Source organism: Suncus etruscus, chromosome 5, assembly GCF_024139225.1.
Source record: "Suncus etruscus isolate mSunEtr1 chromosome 5, mSunEtr1.pri.cur, whole genome shotgun sequence".
NCBI lineage: Eukaryota > Metazoa > Chordata > Mammalia > Eulipotyphla > Soricidae > Suncus > Suncus etruscus.
Window position 1 is genome coordinate 33504480 of NC_064852.1, and position 20017 is coordinate 33524496.

Here is a 20017-nt window from a genome sequence, read left to right on the forward strand (position 1 = left end):
CAATGTTCCAAATCTTCCTCCTCCCCACTCCACCCCCCACCTGTACTCTAGACAGGCATTCCACTTCCCTCATTCATTCACATTGTTATGATAGTTCTCAGTGTAGTTATTTCTCTAACTGCACTCACCACTCTTTGTGTATCGGGAGTTCAGGAGACACTAGGGGATTACTAGGGATCAAAGCCAGGTTGTTTAAATGTAAAATTGTCTTAAAATTTCAAAATTTCAAGGTAGAAGTGATAGTACAAAAGGCAGGCACTTCCCTTGTATGAAGCAACCTGGCTTTGATCCCTCGTACTCCCCTGGTGTCTCCTGAACTCCCAATATTGTTATCCTCATTTGCTGAGCCAGATATAAGTTTTGAGCATACCCAGGTGTGAATTAAAACTTAAGATCAAAAAATCAGAACAGTAATATGTAAAAATCTAACATGGAAATAAAGTCAGAAAACCAGGTTTTTGCTGGCTGCCTCAGTCACTTGCCAACTGAATAAACCTGAATAGATTTTTTCTAATTTTCTATTTTTCTTTTATGACTGAAGAGATACTAATAGTACAGAACTTGGACACCTGTTTTGTCTAATTAAATCGAAATATAATTGTTACAAATTGCTTAACATACTATGTAAATTAAATGTTTCCTATTTCATGTCCTACAGGTGTGATTTTTACCTAGGGATAAAAAATTGAATCTTGTGCTGAAAAAATAATTTATGTAAATAGCAAAAACATAATGTTTTGTTTGAGAATGTCAAAGAGAGGAAATAAAAATTAGGGAGAAATTATTTACTCAGGTTCTTTGAGGAGAAGATAATATAATAAATATATATATATATATATACATATATATAAAACATCATCTTTACAGCTTCTATATTGCTAAGAGATTCAAATTCAAACTGGTTATAGTAAGGTTAATATTTTGTCTTATTGATTATTTATTGAATATTGTTTTTGATTTGATTATTGTCTTTTAAACTAAAAAAAACATATTATTCAGAATATATGCTTCTCAACCTAAACATCAATGAATTCTTTACTTCAAAGATTTTATAGGATTTTGATGTAGTCTGCTAAATTATCTTTCTAGTTATAAACCAAAGCCTCTTATTTGGATATGTATTTGTCCAAGTGCCTTAGACATAATATAGAACTTGTAATACATGACCAATCCTAGAAGGATAGATATTTCATTTCAGCTTACAGAATTTTGGATTTTATTTTGCACTTTACTTGTACAAATTTACAATTCAGATCTCATACAAAAATATGAACCATTATACATTTACAATTTATTATCCAGCTTTTTATTTCTATAACTAATTAGGGATCTGAGGAGTGTTAGAAATTAGATTAGGTTATTCAATGTAAAACTATTTGAAAATATAAAGTCTCAGGCCTGGAGTGATAGCACAGCAGCAGGGCGTTTGCCTTTAATGTGGCCCAACAGGGATGGATCGGGGGTCAAAAACCAGCATCCCAGATGGTCCCCCGAGCCTGCCAGGAGTGATTTCTGAGCACAGAGCAAGGAGGTGTAACTCCGGAGCGTTGTCAGGTGTAGTCCTAAAACAAAACCAGAACAAAACAAAACAAAAATAAAAAATATAAAGTCACATGAGATAAAGGTTTAAATGTAGAAAGAAAGGTCTTGATCATTGTAGGTAATTTATGTGAAGTGGAAGGAGACAAGTGGTAGCCTTTACAAAGGAGTCCACTGCTTCCCTCTCTGCCCCAACTCAGCTACCCAGGGAAATCTGGGACTGATGAGAGTGTTCAAGTGCAGACATTACCTTTTACCAGCACTGTTTGGTGGTCACGAAACCACAACTTGGAATTAACATGGGAATTATCCATATCTAAAGATTTATCAAACACAAACAACAAAAACCATGAAATTGGGCTCAATCAAAGAATTTGTAGGGTATTTTTAGAAAAGGAAAGTCAGTATGAAATTGTAACCAGTTTTTCCATTTCCCCAAATCTTCCCTAGTGGAAAAATATTTCCAGAGGACATAAATAATAAACAAAATTTTATTTAGTGTTGTGGGTAAGGAAAGAGAGGCAGGTAGTAAATTTAAGAGAGATAGTTGCCTTCTCCAGAAGGGAGAGACCCAGGAGTACAAATCTCACGTGGATAAGCAGGGTACCTTCCCAGTTAGAAAGGATAGGTACCTATTTGCTTTTGCAGAGTTGGTTTTATGGATTTTATCTCAAACAGTCCCCACATTTGCTTTTTATGCAGGTAAGAGTTTCTAGCTGGACTATGACATTGTCAAGGAAAAGAGGTTAAAATTTTTGGTGGTCAACTTTCAATTTCTTATTACAACCCTTTGTTACTGATGAAACTTCTTTCAAAAATACTTTGGAGGTACTGGTATTCACAATACTGTTAGTATACTTTTAATAGATACACCATACCATCACCAAAATGCCTAATTTTCTTCATCTGTGTCCCAACATAACAAAACAGAGGTGAATAGAATTAATCTCTGGGAGTAACAGATAACTTTAGATCGATGACAAATTGATAAAAATCATGTTTTCAGAATCCTTGTATTTTAAGAAAATATTGGACTTTGCTGCATAAGTATCTGCATTGATAAATGAAATATTGATTTAAAATTTCTATGAATATTAAAATACCTGTTAAAGCCAATAACATTCAGTATCAATAAAATGTAAATTCACTGTTATGAATATATACTATTTCTTAGCAGGATAAGAGTAAATAAAAACCTTTTTTAAATGACTAAAGGGAATCCATAATTGCTAAGTGTGGCTGCCATATTCATGCCAAGTGGTGAGGAGTTTGTCTTGCATTTACAAAAAGACAACTATCCAAAATAATTTCAAAGCCATAGCTCTAAAATTAATATAAAATATCAATATAAAAATAAAATGAAACATTTTTACAGGTAAATTATAAATAGAAATGAATCTGTAACTAATTCTGAAGCACTGGTATTTAGATTTTTATTTCTGTTTCTCCATTAGACAAAAATCTGTTTTTTGTAATACGTTTGCTCTGTGCATGAGGAGTGAAATGTTTTTTTGGCTAGCATTCAGCTTTCATTATGTGGGCTTATTGGCTTCAAGTATTTCTTGCATGTAGCTCACTAACATTTATAAAAGGAAATAGTATGTGCCCTCAAATCTCATAAAAAAAAAATTCAGTAGTTGGGCCCGGAGAGATAGCACAGCGGCATTTGCCTTACAAGCAGCTGATCCAGGACCAAAAGGTGGTTGGTTCGAATCCCAGTGTCCTATATGGTCCCCTGTGCCTGCCAGAAGCTATTTCTGAGCAGACAACCAGGAGTGGCCCCTGAGCACCGCCAGGTGTGGCCCAAAAAACAAAAAAAATTCAGTAGTAGTTATCTTTTAAATAATAACCCTCTATAAACTAGGATAAATTTACAAAATTAAAACAAAACATTAAGAAAGTTATAAAATATATTGCAGAATTTTTGAAAATCACATTTTGCAGATACTATATATTAGGCATGGCTGGTCAGTGAAAATATAACACCTTTCTTTTACCATCTTAGTTAAATTTTGTTTACCTCTTTCTTTAAGAAATTTATTGCTACGGGATCTCACAAAGACTCTCAATTTTTTTCTCAGTTGATAAATTAGCTGAACATCAAAAAAGTGATTGTTAGAAAGTTTCCTGATTTGTTTATGAAGTTTCTGGCATTTGAAGCTGAACTCTTCTTTGAATCTTTTTGTGTGACATGGTATTGTCACACAGGCAAAAAAAAAAAAAAAAAAGCATTCTCAAAACTTGTTGCATAAAAATTGTTCTTTGAAGCTGGAAGATAAAGAAGGACCCCGCAGAATAAAAGCATGTATCTAACTTCTTGCTTGTTACTTTTATTTTGATGATTCTCAATAATAGAAGGATAAGAACTAATTATTCAGTTGCTTGGAAGAGGTTCTGAAAAATAGAATTTAAACTTCTTTGCCTTGAGTATTTAAATGCTAATTTCACAGGCATCTTAATTAGTTTGCATTTTAGTATCAGGTTCCATGTGCTTATCTTTTCATTAAAAAATTATGCAAGAAAAGCTTCATGACGGGGAAGAATTCCCTACCAAATATAAAGCTGCCACTTTAACGCTGTATTATCATTACCTTGCTATTTTTATTTGTCATCATCTTCATTATCTTAAAGACTTTGTTCAGTAGTGAGCTATTTAATTTTCAGGTGTTGCGAGTTATTTCTTCATTTCTGTTTCTAATTACTTTTCTTTTCAGTGCATCATGTTTTGAGAAGATAGTTGACACAAATTCTATCCTCTTGATTTTATTGATCTAGCTTAGATAGTAACGCATATATATACATTGGAGAAGAATTTGTATTTTGTTTCTGAATGAAAAAAAATATCCTAAACTTTCTACTAACCCTCTCTTTCAATTCATTCTTTAAAGCCAATATTTTGTTTGTTTGTTTGTTTGTTTGGTTTGGCTTGCTTTTATGGGGGGGTCACACCCAAAGGCACTCAGGGTTTACTCTTGGCTTTGCGCTCAGAAGTTGTTCCTGGCAGGCACGGGAGACCATATGGGATGCTGGGATTCAAACCACTGTCTGTTCAAATCAGTTGCTTGCAAGGCAAAGGCCTTACCGCTGTGCTATCTCTTCAGCCTCAAAACCAGTATTTTCTTGATGAATTATAATCTGGTTGATCTATCAAAAGGTAACATAGCTATGTTGAAGTCTCCAAATGTGTTCGTTGCTATTGATTTTTTTTCAAGTCTATTAGTGATTGTTTTAAGTTTTTTGCTGGTGCTCCATTGAGTGCATATATGTATAATACTGTCATTTTTCCTAATGTACGTATACCTTGATCATTAGTAAACTACAAACTCTATCTCCCAACCATTAACTTTGAGTTTGTTTTTCTATTCAAGTGTGTTTCTTGCAGACACCAGAAATTTGAATTCAATTTTCTAATATTTATTACCACTCTGTGTCTCTTAATAAATGCCTTTATTCCACTAACATTGAGAAAAAATATTGTCATAGTATTTTGTGTCCTAATTTTTTAAAATTTGGTGTGTTTTAGGAGTTTGTATTTTCTTAAAGTATCCCTTTAGTTTTTTAAATTTGGTTTTGAGTCTATAAAGTTTCTGAACTGTTGTTTATCCATGAAGCTGTATATTATTCCTTCAAATTTGAATGAGATTTCTTTGAGGAGAATTATGCATGGTGAGGTGTTAATTTTGGTTCTTTCTTTCTCTATACTCCATTACTGGCTTTGGTCCTGAAGAGCTTCCTTGGAATGTTGCACTAATGAAAGGGGGTATTCTATTTATGACTGAAACCCAACTACAGAGATACTTGTAATCATGGTGTTATATAAAGATTTATATATTTATATAAAAGATGCTCCTTTGTATCCTATTTTCTTCTCTGATATTGCTACTTTTAGTATATATATATTTATGTTTTCCATGATTCTATTAGGATATGTCTTGGAGTATTTTAATTTTAGATTTTTTTTTTTACCTTTTAGACTTTTTGGGGATTGGAGTACATGAATTTTCCAGCTCTGAGAACTTCTCAAGAATTAAGACTGACAATTGCTTAATCATAGGTTTTACTTCCTGACCCTTTGTAACACCAATGATTCTTATGTTGTCCTGCTTAAATTCATCCCAAAGTTCTTTTGTCAGTTGTTCATTTATTTAAAGATTTTTTTTTTTTTACAAATTTATGATGTTGTCTAAAGGTGTCATGCGCCCATTTTTGAGTTCATTGATTCTGTCCTCTGCAGCCTTTAATATGCTGGTGAGACCTTCCAGTAATTTTTTTTTATTTGACCTACCAATTTTTTTAGTTCTGTCATTTCTGTCAGAAGTTTTCTCATTTCTCCTCTCATATTCATTGGAGTCTTTTTTTTTTTTTTTTTTGGTTTTTGGGCCACACCCGTTTGACGCTCAGGGGTTACTCCTGGCTATGTGCTCAGAAATCGCCCCTGGCTTGGGTGGACCATATGGGACGCCGGGGGATCGAACCGAGGTCCTTCCTTGGCTAGAGCTTGCAAGGCAGACACCTTAACTCCAGCGCCACCTACCCGGCCCCTTCATTGGAGTCTTATTGGCTGTTTTCGTTTTGTTTTCTTGAGCTACTTTTATATATACTCAACATTTTCTGTCTAAAATCCTTATCAGAGAGGTTATATAGCTGGGTGAAACTGGTTGAGTTTTAGAGTTACCATCTTCACTTACTAAGTGTGCTGGCATTCTGTGTTGTGACCTTTCACATTGTTATCTTTGCAGTTTGGAGCAGTTATCACGTGTGGTGGTGTGTTTCTTTGAAAGAAATTCTTTTCTTAGTCAACTGACCCTTGGATGCAAACATGGTGATTTTAAATAATAACTGGGACACCTGCTGTTGTTTTGTCTGTCTGCCTCAAATTCTTAGCACGGTGTCCGTTGAAATGGTCCAGCTAGTATGTCTGTAACACCCCTCTGCTTATCATGATGCTTTTATTTCCCTCCAGGCACATTTATGCTACTGCTGCTCTGACTCAGTGTCTGGAACTGTATGTTAAAAAAGTTCCTATAATGATTTTACAAGACTGTTGTCAAGGCTATGGCTTCTCTAAGCTGTTAGACTGTTCCTGAAACTGTGTATCTTTCCTTTAGATCTAAAACAAAATTTAATTTGATAAGATATTCTTGGAGATATGTTCAATTCATTGAAGTTTTGTTCTATATCTCTCCATTATATTCTGGTTTATAGGTTCTCATTTAATAGATCTCATTGAATCTTTTCAGCTCTTTGGTATGTAATGTTCCTTTTATGATCTTGCTATTTTTAATATTATATCTGTTTTGGATTTTGTCATGCTAATGTAATGTGTCTGGTATCTTCCCATTTGAGCCTATTTTCTCTGGGATAATTCAAGTTTCTTGGATCTTGGTGCCTGTATTTTTCAACTTTTGGGAAAATATTATCTGTGATTTAATTATTTTTAATCATTAAGTTTGCTTTTCTTTTATTCAAGATCTCCAATGATTCTCATGTTTTCTTTATCTCATCTCATAGTTCTCTTTTATTCCCACCTCTTGGGTTCTAGTTATCCCTACCAGCTCATCTAGAAGTGCCTCTATCTTTCCCTTAGCTACTCTTATCTGAAGTTCAGAGCTTCTACTGAGATTTTTTTTTTTATTTTACCACTACTATATTTTTCCTACCTGTGTATAGCTCCCGTACGTTCTCTTACTTTCCTGACTACTTGTGCTATCTTTTCCCTGAGCTCCTTAAATATTCACACCATGATCTCAGTAACGTCGGCTGAGGACTAACTAATGTGTAGTTAAGGCTAGTTGACTTTCGGTGTTTTTTCCCCTTTCTCATCGAATTTTTATATTTGTTACCCACTAGTTTTGTGGTATCCGTGCTGTGCTGACAATGAATCTCTTTAGTTTGCATTCCTGAGATTCTGAAGAATTAGGCTGAAGTTACTCTTCTTTTCATAACTATCTTAAGTCTAACTGCAAGCAGTATGAAATTTGATGAGCAGTTGTCAGAAACTTTGGGAGCTGTGAACATTGGTTTATTGAAATGTCAGAAGTCCTGTGTAGAGGTTGTATATTAATCTCACCGTCCAGGGAGTGTGAGCGATCAGAGTTTCAGGAGCTGCGGATATGGACATGTTGAAATAGTAGAGGCTGGAATTTATATTGCTTCTTTAGAGTGACAAGCAGTCAAGATTCAAGATCTGTGAATGTGGTCCCATTGAAATGGGCCTGATGGTGCTTCTCCCTGATATCTAATAAAAATTGTATTTATTTATTTTTTGGTATTTGGCTTTCAACTTGCTGTGTTCAGGGATCACTCCTCACTCTTCTTAAGTATCACTCCTGTCAAAGCTTGAGGGGACAATTTGTGGTTCTAGGGACAAAAACTGGGCTGATTTAATGCTAGATAAGCACTTAACTCATACAATTTCATCAGCCACTCCTGTTGGAGCCTAATCAGACCTTAGAACCATTATCCACAAAGTGTGTCTAACACTCATGATCCTGGCCTTTGTAGAGTTACTGACAAAATTTAAAATTTCATCTTGGTTTTATTGCTTCCTATGAACTTATTCCCAAGCTATTCACATCTTATCCACACCCATCAGCAAACATATTTTAACTTTCCCTTCCTTTTTTTTTAATAGTTTTTATTTATTTTTTTTTTTCAAACAGAAAAAGCCATTTTAATCACACATATACATTCATAGGACTTTAAACAAAATGTAATATAAAATATAAAAAAACCAAAACCCCACTACCAAAAAAAATACACACATCTTCTTGCCAAACTGTCTCACATAAAATTATTCAAGAGAGTCACATGACTAAAATTCAGCTTTATAAGATATAACAGGATAATATAGAATTTAATTCTTAAGCAGCCTATAAGTGGTAGAAATTATATTTGCTTTTATTTTATCCAGTAAGGTAAAATAATAATATATTATTTTACAAATCCTAGTGGCAAAAAGCAATATAAATAATACTTGAAGCTTCTTGAATAAAATAGCTTTCTAGTTAAAATTGTGATATTATTTATCTTTCCCTTTCAACCATCTGACTCATTTATTTTGTAGAAGAGGCCTATTTATTTTAGCAGTAAGGTAGATTGAATTTCTGCCAAGTCAGCGTACTCCCTAAACGAATATGTCAGATGCAATATTGTTTCTCAAAAATCATTTAGAAAGCAGCATTTTTACATAAGTAGGCTCTTTCATTAGTTTTGAATTAAATCTGAGAAATTGCTCTTTCTGGCATGTTATTTCTTTGAGACCTTATGAATGAGGAATTTCCAAGTTTTTGAGGGAGAAGCTTCTTTGGGTATAATTACCTATATTTAATTTAGGAAATTGAAATGAATAGATCTTTTTTGTCTAACTTCTTTGCGGAAGTTGATGTCATTTTGGAAAAAATATATTATTTATAACCAAATGGAGGTTGCACATGCTACTTATAAAGTTCTTAGGTACTTTGAGACTAGAAAGTAGAAAAGTTAATACAGATTTTAGGTGTTCCTAATGGAATCACAATTAATTTATTTTTATTTTCATCTCAAAATATTGCATAAAATCAATATCTTGAGACCATCCATTTCTAAGATTTTTCTATTAAAAATGCTTTGCTTCAATATGATGTGGAAAAACTATGTTAAAAATTTCTGAACTTTGAAAGATTGATTTTATATTTCACCCAATAATAAATTTTTATAAATAGTTTTTATTTTTGTGAATTCTATGCATGTAAAATTAACATAGTTTAGCATAATATTTAATATTTTCACTAAATTTTTCAAACATCCCAATTATATCATACAAGAACACTTTTTACCAATCATTTAATAAAGAATTTTAAAGAAATTTCTCCTTCATCATTGACTTCTTGGGGTAACACTTCATTTTAAGTTAACAAATACATTGTAATAAGTTGTAAGACAATCATTTATTGATTATTTATAAATAATTTCTATATAATATATTTCATTTCTTTCTTTGTTAAAAGCTATTGAAAATTACATATTACAAAATCACCAGATGTAGGTGGGGAAATACTCTGAATCTTTTCCAATTATTTCTATGTTAATTGAAATTAATTTGGACAGTTTATTTAATCTTAGAAATCTTAGAAATCTTAGAAAGTTAAATGTGAATTGTTTATATTTTTATGTCAGTCCTATGCTAATGATTGTAACTAGCATTTTTTCTTTATAATTACAAGTTATTTTAATTTAATTTAATTTGTGTGCTCATCTGAAATCACTTTGCCATTAAAAGTCACGAAATGTATCTTTCTAGAATTATTTTTTTATTTATGAAACACAAAACATATCACCTACATAGAAATATTTGCCCTTTTTAATTTGCATTCTGCTCATGAAGTAACTTGTTATTTAGGGCAACCTTACTATCATTACTAGCAGTCTACATTTCTTACAATGCAGATTAATTTGATGATTCTTTTTATAATGAAAGATTCCAAATCAAGCATGAAAATATCCTATGTATCAATGATTGTTTTATATATTCACTTCTCTAAAATTCCATAATATATTTCCTAGCATCTAGAAAACTTCTCTGTAGTGTTCTCAATTTATCCAAGATAGACATTATATTAAATCTTTAATAGTGACCATGAGAGGTTGACATAGGCGCTAACTTTGCTGCCTAGAAAACTTATATAGCCTATAAGCCCTCGAGTAATTGTGTTTTTCTACTCAGATTATTGGAAAGTGCAGGAAGACAAAAGGTTTCAAGGTGACATGATCTAAATCCAGCTGGGAAAAGTGGAACAAGTTTAGACCTGAATGAACAGGTGCCTGATGAATGTAAGGATTCAATGCATTAGAGAAGACCAATTTGTCAAATAATAATAAAGTCATTTTACTCTGTACTTGTGGAGACAGGATTCCTAGGTAAAAGAAAAACAATTCTCTCTGCAAAGATCATGGATAGAAGAAATGCATCCTCATAATTAAGGTGCACCAATTATTAAATTGTTGAAACTCTCAGTAGGGTAAACTGAGCCCACAACTTATGTGACTAGCTTCCTTGGATTGCCCTATCACTGACTATATTGAACTGCATATTTGTAGTTAATAAACAAAATATACTAATACGAATGATGCCATCTATACTGCCTGGTGTGCTCATTCCAGAGAAGAAAATCTAAGAGGAACAAGTAGATGTATATCAAATTCCTTGGTAAAAACTCAGGCATTGCTCTATAGAGGGCTTGTTAAGTGAACCTGAGAAGCTACCTAAGATCTTTAGATTGCAGATTTTAGTAAAGTTGATGAAGTAAACTAAATTAGTTTTAAAGTTCTCGTCAAGCTTTTATGGTCAATAGACACAGAAATATCCTGTGTTCACTATTCTCGGGGAGAAAACTACTTACGTGGTCTGAAGCTGGTAAGTGCTTTGTGACTTACTGATGATTTATTTCTAGAGAAAATGTAGCCCTAGGGTCTGAGGTAGATATAGGTTGATCCAAGCACATTGATTCAGTACCTAAATGAAGCATCTCAAACATGCCCCCTGGGACTAAAGGAATTTATTGATATGGATAAAGATCTACTGTTCGTCAAAGCAGCAGGTGCTGAAGAGGCATTACTTTTATGACAAATGGCCTTCACTTTTATTTGTGGTCCTCCAATTATGTCACTTTTTTGCCCCTAGTAAGTATTTCTTTGTTCTTCTCCAGAAAAACAGGCTCATTACCACTTCCAAATCTTAGAAATACATTGTACCTAATATATAATATTCAGCTTCTTGAAGCAAAGGACATCAGAAGTAATTTACCTCCACAACTCCCAATTGTTATGAATAGTTCTCCAAATATTTGTCAAGTGAACATACCTCTGTAGCAGTGAACTAGAGAAAAAAATCATCTTCAGGACAATTACCGACTCTCACTGCACTGCCAAAACAAACCATTTTCTAACAGATAAAGAGCTTTAAGAAGAATTTAACATCAGTGTACTATGTACCTAGGCATTCTTTGGTGAATTTTCTAATTTCTACCCCAGGTGCCAGCCTAAAGTATATGGGTTAAGGTACTTAATGTCCCCTCGTCTTTAGAAAAAAGAGATTTGCAGTAATATGACTGTTGAAAATAAGACATTTAACATCTCTTTGGTGTAATAGGAAAACAATTATGGCAAAAGAAACAATGACAGAAGCACTAATATTCTTTCAGTCTTCCTGTAGCTTATGGACTTCTTAAGCTTGTATGATTTGTATCAACTCACAATATCATATTGGTTCCAGGAAGGGAAGAGCCTTCTTTGTTTTACTCATTAACCTGCTGAGTTCCTTACACAATACTAGTAAATGGCAATCGCTTAATAATTGTAGGATTAATAATCAGTGACAAGGTGATATAGTGCAATGGGTAAATGTCATTGGGAAACATACCACCTCATTCATACCATTGTTCCGCTGTTCACTAATAGGAAGTGTGAACAAATTGAAAACAATTTCTGTGTATAAGTTTCCTTCATTTTTACTTTTAAATTTGGGGTGATTATATGTACATAATCATATATGATTACATATACTCATAAATAATGCAATTTAAAAAACTAATCAATGCTTAGGGTAAGCACTTGGAATTTACCATATACATATTACATAACTCATATATTCAACTTTCATTCATAACTTATGAGACTCTTACATTTAGACTTCAAATTTGAGTTTCAAAAACACATATTAACAAGCATGAACAGAACAAGTTTCTGTCTTGATAACTCTAAATATGCAGCATTATATGTATACTATATTAGGAACCATATCTTTCCAGCAATGCTCTTTAATCTATGTTACTTGACTCAGACAATAATTACTTTGTATTCTATTTCTCACTGACAATCCCCTATACTTTTATGTTAGCCATTACCCATAGTCCTTCAGTGTAATCATTACATCAGCAGACCTGATTATTTTAATATATTCTCCCAGTATTATCATCAATGGATCTATTTCTGATTATCACCTCTCCCCATACTTCCCATGTCACATTTGTATACCCCACCAGATATGTTCTCTCTTGCATTTTTTGTATCTTTATAGGGCATTACATTGGAAAAGTCTCTCCTGTCTTTTTTTTAAGTAAACTCAAAATATTTGAGAAATTATAAAAAGGCTAGTTTATTCCTTCCAGTCCCACCAACATATCACATATTACATTTGGTTTTCCCAATGCTTATTAGAAAAAACACCATTTCCTCTTGAATGATAACTTCTTCATGCTGGTGATTTTTAATGTTGCTGTTGTTTTGGTATCTTCTGTCAGGAGAGTGATTTAGTTTCATCTTTATCAAATTTAAATCATACATCATGTAGAGTTAGAAGGCAAAATAGATGTCATGATTTGCCATCCAATTTATTTTGTGACTCTCACTAGCTTTCAAGGATATCAAATCTGTCTACCTGGATAGAAAAAAATATTTAGGAAAGATTTAGATAATAGGGCAAGCTATTTCATAAGCTAAAATTGTCTTCATGTCTTCACTTCAAATATTTGCTCAGTGCCTCTGGTTTACGCCAAAACCTAAGAGTGTGTTCAATATGCTAATGCAATTATGCATGTGCTTTTTTCTTTCATTGTATCATTTTCAAATATCTCTATTTAGGTTCCTTTTATGTTATAACATCCTGAATGATAAGATCAGTCTATTTGTAGTTCTTTCTTGTGCATTTTTCAAGATCTCCAGGTTGGTCTACTTGGAGAGGGAATGCTTGGTAAATTTAACTAATGGATGGATGATTACCACATTCTGCAGTGACCTAGTACCTGAATTGATTGTTATATATTCACATCCCAAAGCCTCATTTTCCTGAACTCTCTGTACCTCTGGGTAATCTCACTAAGAAACTGACACATACAAGCTAATTCTGCAGTGCAAGATCCTGATTTTTCCTCTTATTTTAAGGACTATTTTTCTTATGTGACTTTGCCAGCTCCACACCTCAGGGGAGTCTCTGTGGTAGATTGGTTATGCTAAATACCTCACCTCAAGGGTTTGATTTTGATTTTGCACAGCAACCCAATAATATATATATATGAAGAACATATATATATGTTCTTCAACCTTCACGAGCCATTTAATTTTTCTTAAATCATAATCCTAGATTATTTTGTGTCCACATTTCAAACCTCTATTAGATTCCAAATGAGTTTGGAAACTGCCATTTGTTGCTGTCTTGTTTGTCATCCCTAGACCGAAATGTTAATAATAGGGAGCAAAGGTAGTCAAATTTTCAAAGTTTGTTTGTATGTCCTCATTTTTAATCATAAAATTGATGTGAAATACAAGTAAAGAAATGTCCAAAAATGTGACTGGCTTGTTATTATTTTTATCTTTCAGTTTCTAGACCAGTGGAAAATACATTATGCTTGGGACCTGCCCCCTCGTCCTCTCAGCTCTGCTATGTCCCTTGCTCGACAGACTGTATAGTTTCTTCCTGGTCAGCTTGGGGCCAGTGTATCCACGAAAACTGCCATGAGCCTCAAGGAAAAAAGGGTGAGTGCCTTGTTTGTATGTGTTTTATGGTATCCTGGAGTAATCATATATATCTGGTGGATAAGTCTATAATTAAACCTAATTAAGACAATATTGGTTTGTAAAATGTATATGGCTTATCCAAACTTTTTATTCTTTAGTTATTAGGGAAGTTTTTTGAGTGATTTATGTGCAACACATATTTCAACCTTGTTTTCAGCTTAAAATTTGACTAATAGCTGGTGAAGTGATGGTTGTTCACATGATCTAACAATGTTTTATATTATCTTTATATTTATATATGTCTAAAAAGTGTTCTAGTTTACTGACAAATTGGACATAGTTCTGTAATCAGCTCAGAAATTTTTCCTGGCTGTGGACCATATGAAACGCCGGAGGTGGGGGGAAAGAACCATGGTTCATCCTGGGTTTGTGGAGTGCAAGGCAAACAATCTACCACTGCACCATTGCTCTGGCCCCTGGTGATCTGTTATCTTTAAGCTTAAAGGGGAATTTTCAAACTTTAGGTGCTTGTTTACTCTTGTAGTCCTTGGTAATCTCATTTAGTATCTAGTTTTCTGTTTAAATACTCATCTCCATCTTCAGACATTCTTTTGCAATGACATATTGACTTTTCTTTCATAGACTCTTTAGTTTGTATTGCTATTTTGTTTTCTTTAACTATAGTAGTAAAAAGAAATGGTTCCTTTATGAAAGAAGACAAAGAGCATTGGATAAGTTAGGTCGTGTTTGCAAAACCTAATCCTAGGTATTCCATGCAACTATAGTACATAGCAAACATTTGGTGCTTGAGCTGTTACTGAATTCTCTGTGCATTTGAAAAAAAAATTTAGCAATCCTTTAACACTCATCACATACATGCATAAACAACCCTTTATCTGGGGCTTTCTTTTTCTCTTTATATTTATTACAATAAAAGGACTCAAATGGAGTCTAAAAGAAAATAAGATTATTTTAATCATTTTTATTTTTATAGTTTTAGACAATACCCGTTGATTATAGTGTTTAATCCTGGGTCTGTGCTGAGGGATTACTCTTTGCTGTGCTCAGGCAACCACAGGAAGCACTAGGGTTGGCCATATGTAATGCAAGCACATTAACACCTGAATTCTCTCTCCAGTCCTGCATTGAATGATTATATCAAACTATAGAATTCTTTTTTATATTGAAAATCAGGGCATAGTATCTTTAGTCTTTCTTGCTGATATGTCCCCAGGCCTCTAATGTTCAAGAAAACACTTTCTCTAATACTCATATCTACATTATGTTGCCTTGTGGTCCACTTGTATACAATCAGATCTTGGTAGTCTCAAGAATATGATATTCTATAGGTAAACATACCAGCTTCTTTTTACTATTATATTCTAATACTTCAATCTAGAATGATTAATATTTATCAGCTATTAAACAAGGTTTCTGAATAAGAGAGGATAGAGTCTAAGATCATTGAGTATATTTAGTTATCATACCCCTTTAATATCCTTAACCTGTAGTAGTTTCTAACATTTTTTGTCTTTTATTATATTAAGCTTTATTTTAAAAATAGTAATCAGTTATATTATCATATATAATTTAATTTAGCTTTATTAACTAAAAGTTGTTTAGGATTATTTGTAGTTGTTATCCCCAAAATTAAGCTTCCAGTGCAGATATATGGGTAAAATAATTTCTATTACCTTCTCTGTTCTGTTGGTTATGATCCACATTCTAATTAGTTGAGTTTTTACCTTAGGGTTCATTTTAGTGCTCTTTACTAACACTTTGATTTAATTTTTGTTTTTATAGAATATTACTGTGATTTATGCAATCAATATTATATGAAAATTACAGTTGGAAATATGTGAAGTCCTCTTTTCCTTCACTAAACTCCAGACAACAATGGAATTGATTTGTTGCAATTCTTTTTCTTTTTTACACACAGAACGTATTCAAACAATATGTTGTCTTCTGTGCTTTTTGTCACTTAGCATATGCTTTTGTTTTTCAGAAATGATGTTGCAGATATTAATGGCTTATACTTTTTTTAGCTTTTATTTGTGGCCATAACTTGTTAGGTATTGATCCTCTTACATGTGATGGAATACTTTGCACATGTTGCTTGAAAATCTAAATTACTTGGAAGCACACAACTGGATTTCATAACTTTATTATGAAAAATTAGAATAAGCTTTTTAATTCAATTATTTTCCATCAGAAACAACACTCTGATGTTAAACTGGTGCCATTCTTCCTTAGATTTCTGTCTAGAAAATTCGACGTTAGACTGACTTGTTTACTCCATCCCCACCTCCACCCCATCCTTTATCACTCTGGCTATCCAGCCTGGTACAGTTTTGCTGCATTAAGGACATCTTCCTATAGTTTCCTTATTTTAATTATTAATTATTCCTTCCATAGGTGACAGAGAGCCACTTTAAACAGACAAAGGTCACAATGGAATCTTAGTTTCCCTTGTTCATTAGTTTTCTCTTAACAGCCTTATGTTCTATGATTCTGTTCACTTTTTATTTATAATCTTATTTCTTTATGTTTTGATTTTATTTTTTATTATGTTTATCTTAAAGCAAAAATTAACTTTCTACACTTGAAAGTTCATCAGAAAGTAGATTTTAAGCAAGCAAAATGATAGACTTTGTTGTTGTTGTTCGTGTGCTATTATTATTTTTTTTGTTATTGTTCAGTTGCATCTGGAGGTACTCTGGGATTACTATTGGCTCATTGACTCTGCTTTCAAGAATTACCCTTGATAAGCTTGAGCAACCATATGGGAAGCCCTGGATCTAAGCTAGGTCAGCTATATGCATAGCTATCATCTTATCCACTTTACTATCTTTCCAACCCCTTTTGTAAACTATTTTATTAGAACATGAAGATTTTCCAAGTTGTTCATAATACCGTTTTTTCAAGCATTAAACATTCCAAAACCAATCCCAAAATTAGTGTGAATTTCCCTCAACCAATACCCACATTTTTCCATCAACCATGAGAAGACAAAAATCAATGTTGGAGTGAAAGAATACATGCCTTGTTTGTATGGGTTATTAATAGTACAATGTCCTGGAGGAAGAGAAAACAGCTGGATGAGAAAAGGAAAATATAGCAATATATGTTTGAGAGCAGCAAGCACTTTAGAAGAGAAGAGTTGGTATTTGTTTTCTTTTGTGTTTAGAGGGGGTTTTCTCAATCAAAATTTAGGATCTGGAACCCTTCCCAGCTATTATCAGTCAACAGAACTGATGATTCAGTGCTAGGGCTTGAGGACATATTTCTCTTCCGTCTCTCTAAATTCCAATGGATTACCTGGACCAAATCTGTGGTACTCAAGGACATTTGGAACTGTTGCTCACAGGCCCTCAAGGTATACTCTATAAGTGCACAGAGGTATCCAGAAAAGATTCTGGGAAATCTCAGGCACACTGGATTGCCAGGATCAAAATCAAATAGTCTAAATACAAGCCATATACCTTGGCCCATGCATTAATACATTATTGCTTTGGTTCCTTAACCAAAGCAATTTTTGAAATATATTTAGCTAGAGAAGAATAGGAAGGTGTGAATGATAGAATCTTTCACCTAATGTATTCCACTGCAGTATCTTGCAGAATATGTGACTTATTTGTATTGTAGACTTATTTGCGTTGATAATTAGACTTACAGTCCCATGCTAAAGCCAAATGACCCATTGAGTGTTCACTAATGCAGAGAAAGGAGTGGACATTAGAATGATTATTACTCAGGTTTGGAACTTTAAATTTTTATGTTACTTTATTTAAAAATCATTTATTACAGGTTTAATCATAATCCAATTTTTCCAATACCAATCCTACCACCAATGTAAAAATGCCCTCCATCATTGTACCTAAATTCTCACCCATTCCAATGTCTACCCCCTTGGCAGATCTGAAATTAAATATTTTGTATTGCTTTGTAGAGGTAAGTAATAGTAAACTCAAATTAAAATAATACAATAAGAAAAGTTTTGAAAATTAATGAACATCACAATGACATCTTTAAGTCATTGTCAGAATGTTTGCTAAACAATTTGTTGCTAGTTGTTTTTCTACTTATTCCTTTGATTTTGAACATGAGGTGGCTTTTAGAAGCTGCCCAAAATTCAATAATTTGCAAATGTTTGTCTAAGAGTAGAAAGAGGTATGATTTTAAAATCTTGATGAAAACTACCAAGATTACCTTCTCCTAAAGCCTATTTGGAGTTTTCCCTTTAGGGAATAGCTTCTGTGCCTAGGAGCCCAAACATGTTTATTTGGAATAGGCAATCATTACTGCTTCTGACTTGTGAGCAGCAGGTCATCTCAATCTTAATTTGGCCCTTAGGAAGGCCCCAAGGGTCCTTCCTTGGCTATGCCAAAGTTTCTGAGAAAAACTAAATAACTGTGCTTTAGAATTCTTCTGAGGCTAGGATGTGAAAGGCTAATGCTTTAAATATTATAAACTCAAGCATGTAAAACAGGATCCTCAGATTCATGTTTGAAAACCGACCCTAAAGAAATACAATGAACATATTAGTCAATATTAAGATGTTCACATTTTTCTAGACATGCTATATTCTTTTCTATATATGGGAGAGGGAACAATGTATATCAAAAAACAAGCAATAAAAGCAGCAAAGGGAAAGCTGGGAGTAATTTCCTTTTTCTCTTCACTGCCTTAGTATGTCTCCTTTGTTCTTAGTGGATTAAAAGGGAGTGAAGAAGATGAGAGAGCAAAAAAATGTAGACTTTAATAGAAGAAATTAGCTATTTTATCTAATAGTTTTTGAAAACAGGCACATTTCCTTCCCTCAGGACTCATCTCAGACTTGGGGCCTTGAGAACATTAGAAAACCTGTTCTTGTTGCTATGCTTGGACCTATTGTCAGGTCTGCGACTGTTGGACAATGGGAACAGTGACCTTTAGGTCAGTACTTGTCACATGAAGCTAAGGTATCTTTCAGATAAATTTAGATATGATCTGGTTTGTTCCGTCATTGTCTTATATTTAATGTAGTCACAGAAAGCTCTAATTAGATATATAAAAGCAAGAAAGGGAAAGCAAAAAAGGAGGAAGAAAGGAAAAGAGAAAAAGAGAAAGAAAAAGGGATATATAAAGAGAGAAATAGAAAATGAGAAAGTAAGAGAAAGAAAAAGGAAAGAAAACAAAGAAAAAGAAAAAGAAAGAAAAAGAAGGGAAGAAAAATAGGAAGTGAGAGTGAAAAGAAAGAAAAAAGAAAAACAAAAGAAAGAAGGAAGGAAGGAAGATAGAAAGAGAGGAAAATGAAAAAGAAAAGAAAAAAAGAGAAAAAATAAAAGAAAGGTCCCAAAGTTGCTGATGAATGGACCTTTGGACATAACTGGAATACATTTGAACTATCTTTTGATACATATACATATTTTATGAATTCTTTGTTTTTTTACACATGTAGTAGAGATACAACCTTCCCCACAGAAGTTGTTCAAAAGAGACAATAATTTGACTGAGCTTTCTAATATGTTGTCAGGGTAGAAACTTCTTACATTGTGTGACTGCAGGAATTCCTCCTCCCACCCCAATACTTAACTCCTCCTGCCCTCCATGGCCACAGCACCTGCAATGTTAAAACTTCCCTTAGCAAACAATATTTTAATTTAAGAAGCTATGATTACTTGCTTTAGTCTTTAATAAATAATCCTTTATGACTATAATGAATCTAAATATTCATGATATTTTTCAAGGAGGAAGGACTCCATAAAAGTCATACTTTTTAATGCTTCCCTGTTCCTAAAATGCTACTATCTAGTCTACAAATCTTTATATCTAAGAAATGATTCATAGTACTTGTAAGTTTCAGTTTATAACTTGAGGCTCTAACACATTTACAAGATCATGAGCGCTGATTAAAAAACAAATGTATTTTAGTGAGGTGATAAGTGCCTAGAAAGACCTCAGCTTTATCACATAGGCATCCATTTAACCAGTAACGTGCCTTTGA

The 20017-nt window shown here is 33.2% G+C and overlaps 1 protein-coding gene across 1 annotated transcript in view; it reads left to right on the plus strand.

The window, feature by feature from the left end:
* Positions 1–20017, plus strand: part of THSD7B (thrombospondin type 1 domain containing 7B) — a 957836-nt gene that overhangs the window by 438610 nt on the left and 499209 nt on the right. Inside the window, exon 6 of the mRNA XM_049773766.1 lies at positions 13894–14049. Coding sequence (XP_049629723.1) covers positions 13894–14049 — 156 coding nt within the window. The remainder of the gene's footprint in view (positions 1–13893; positions 14050–20017) is intronic.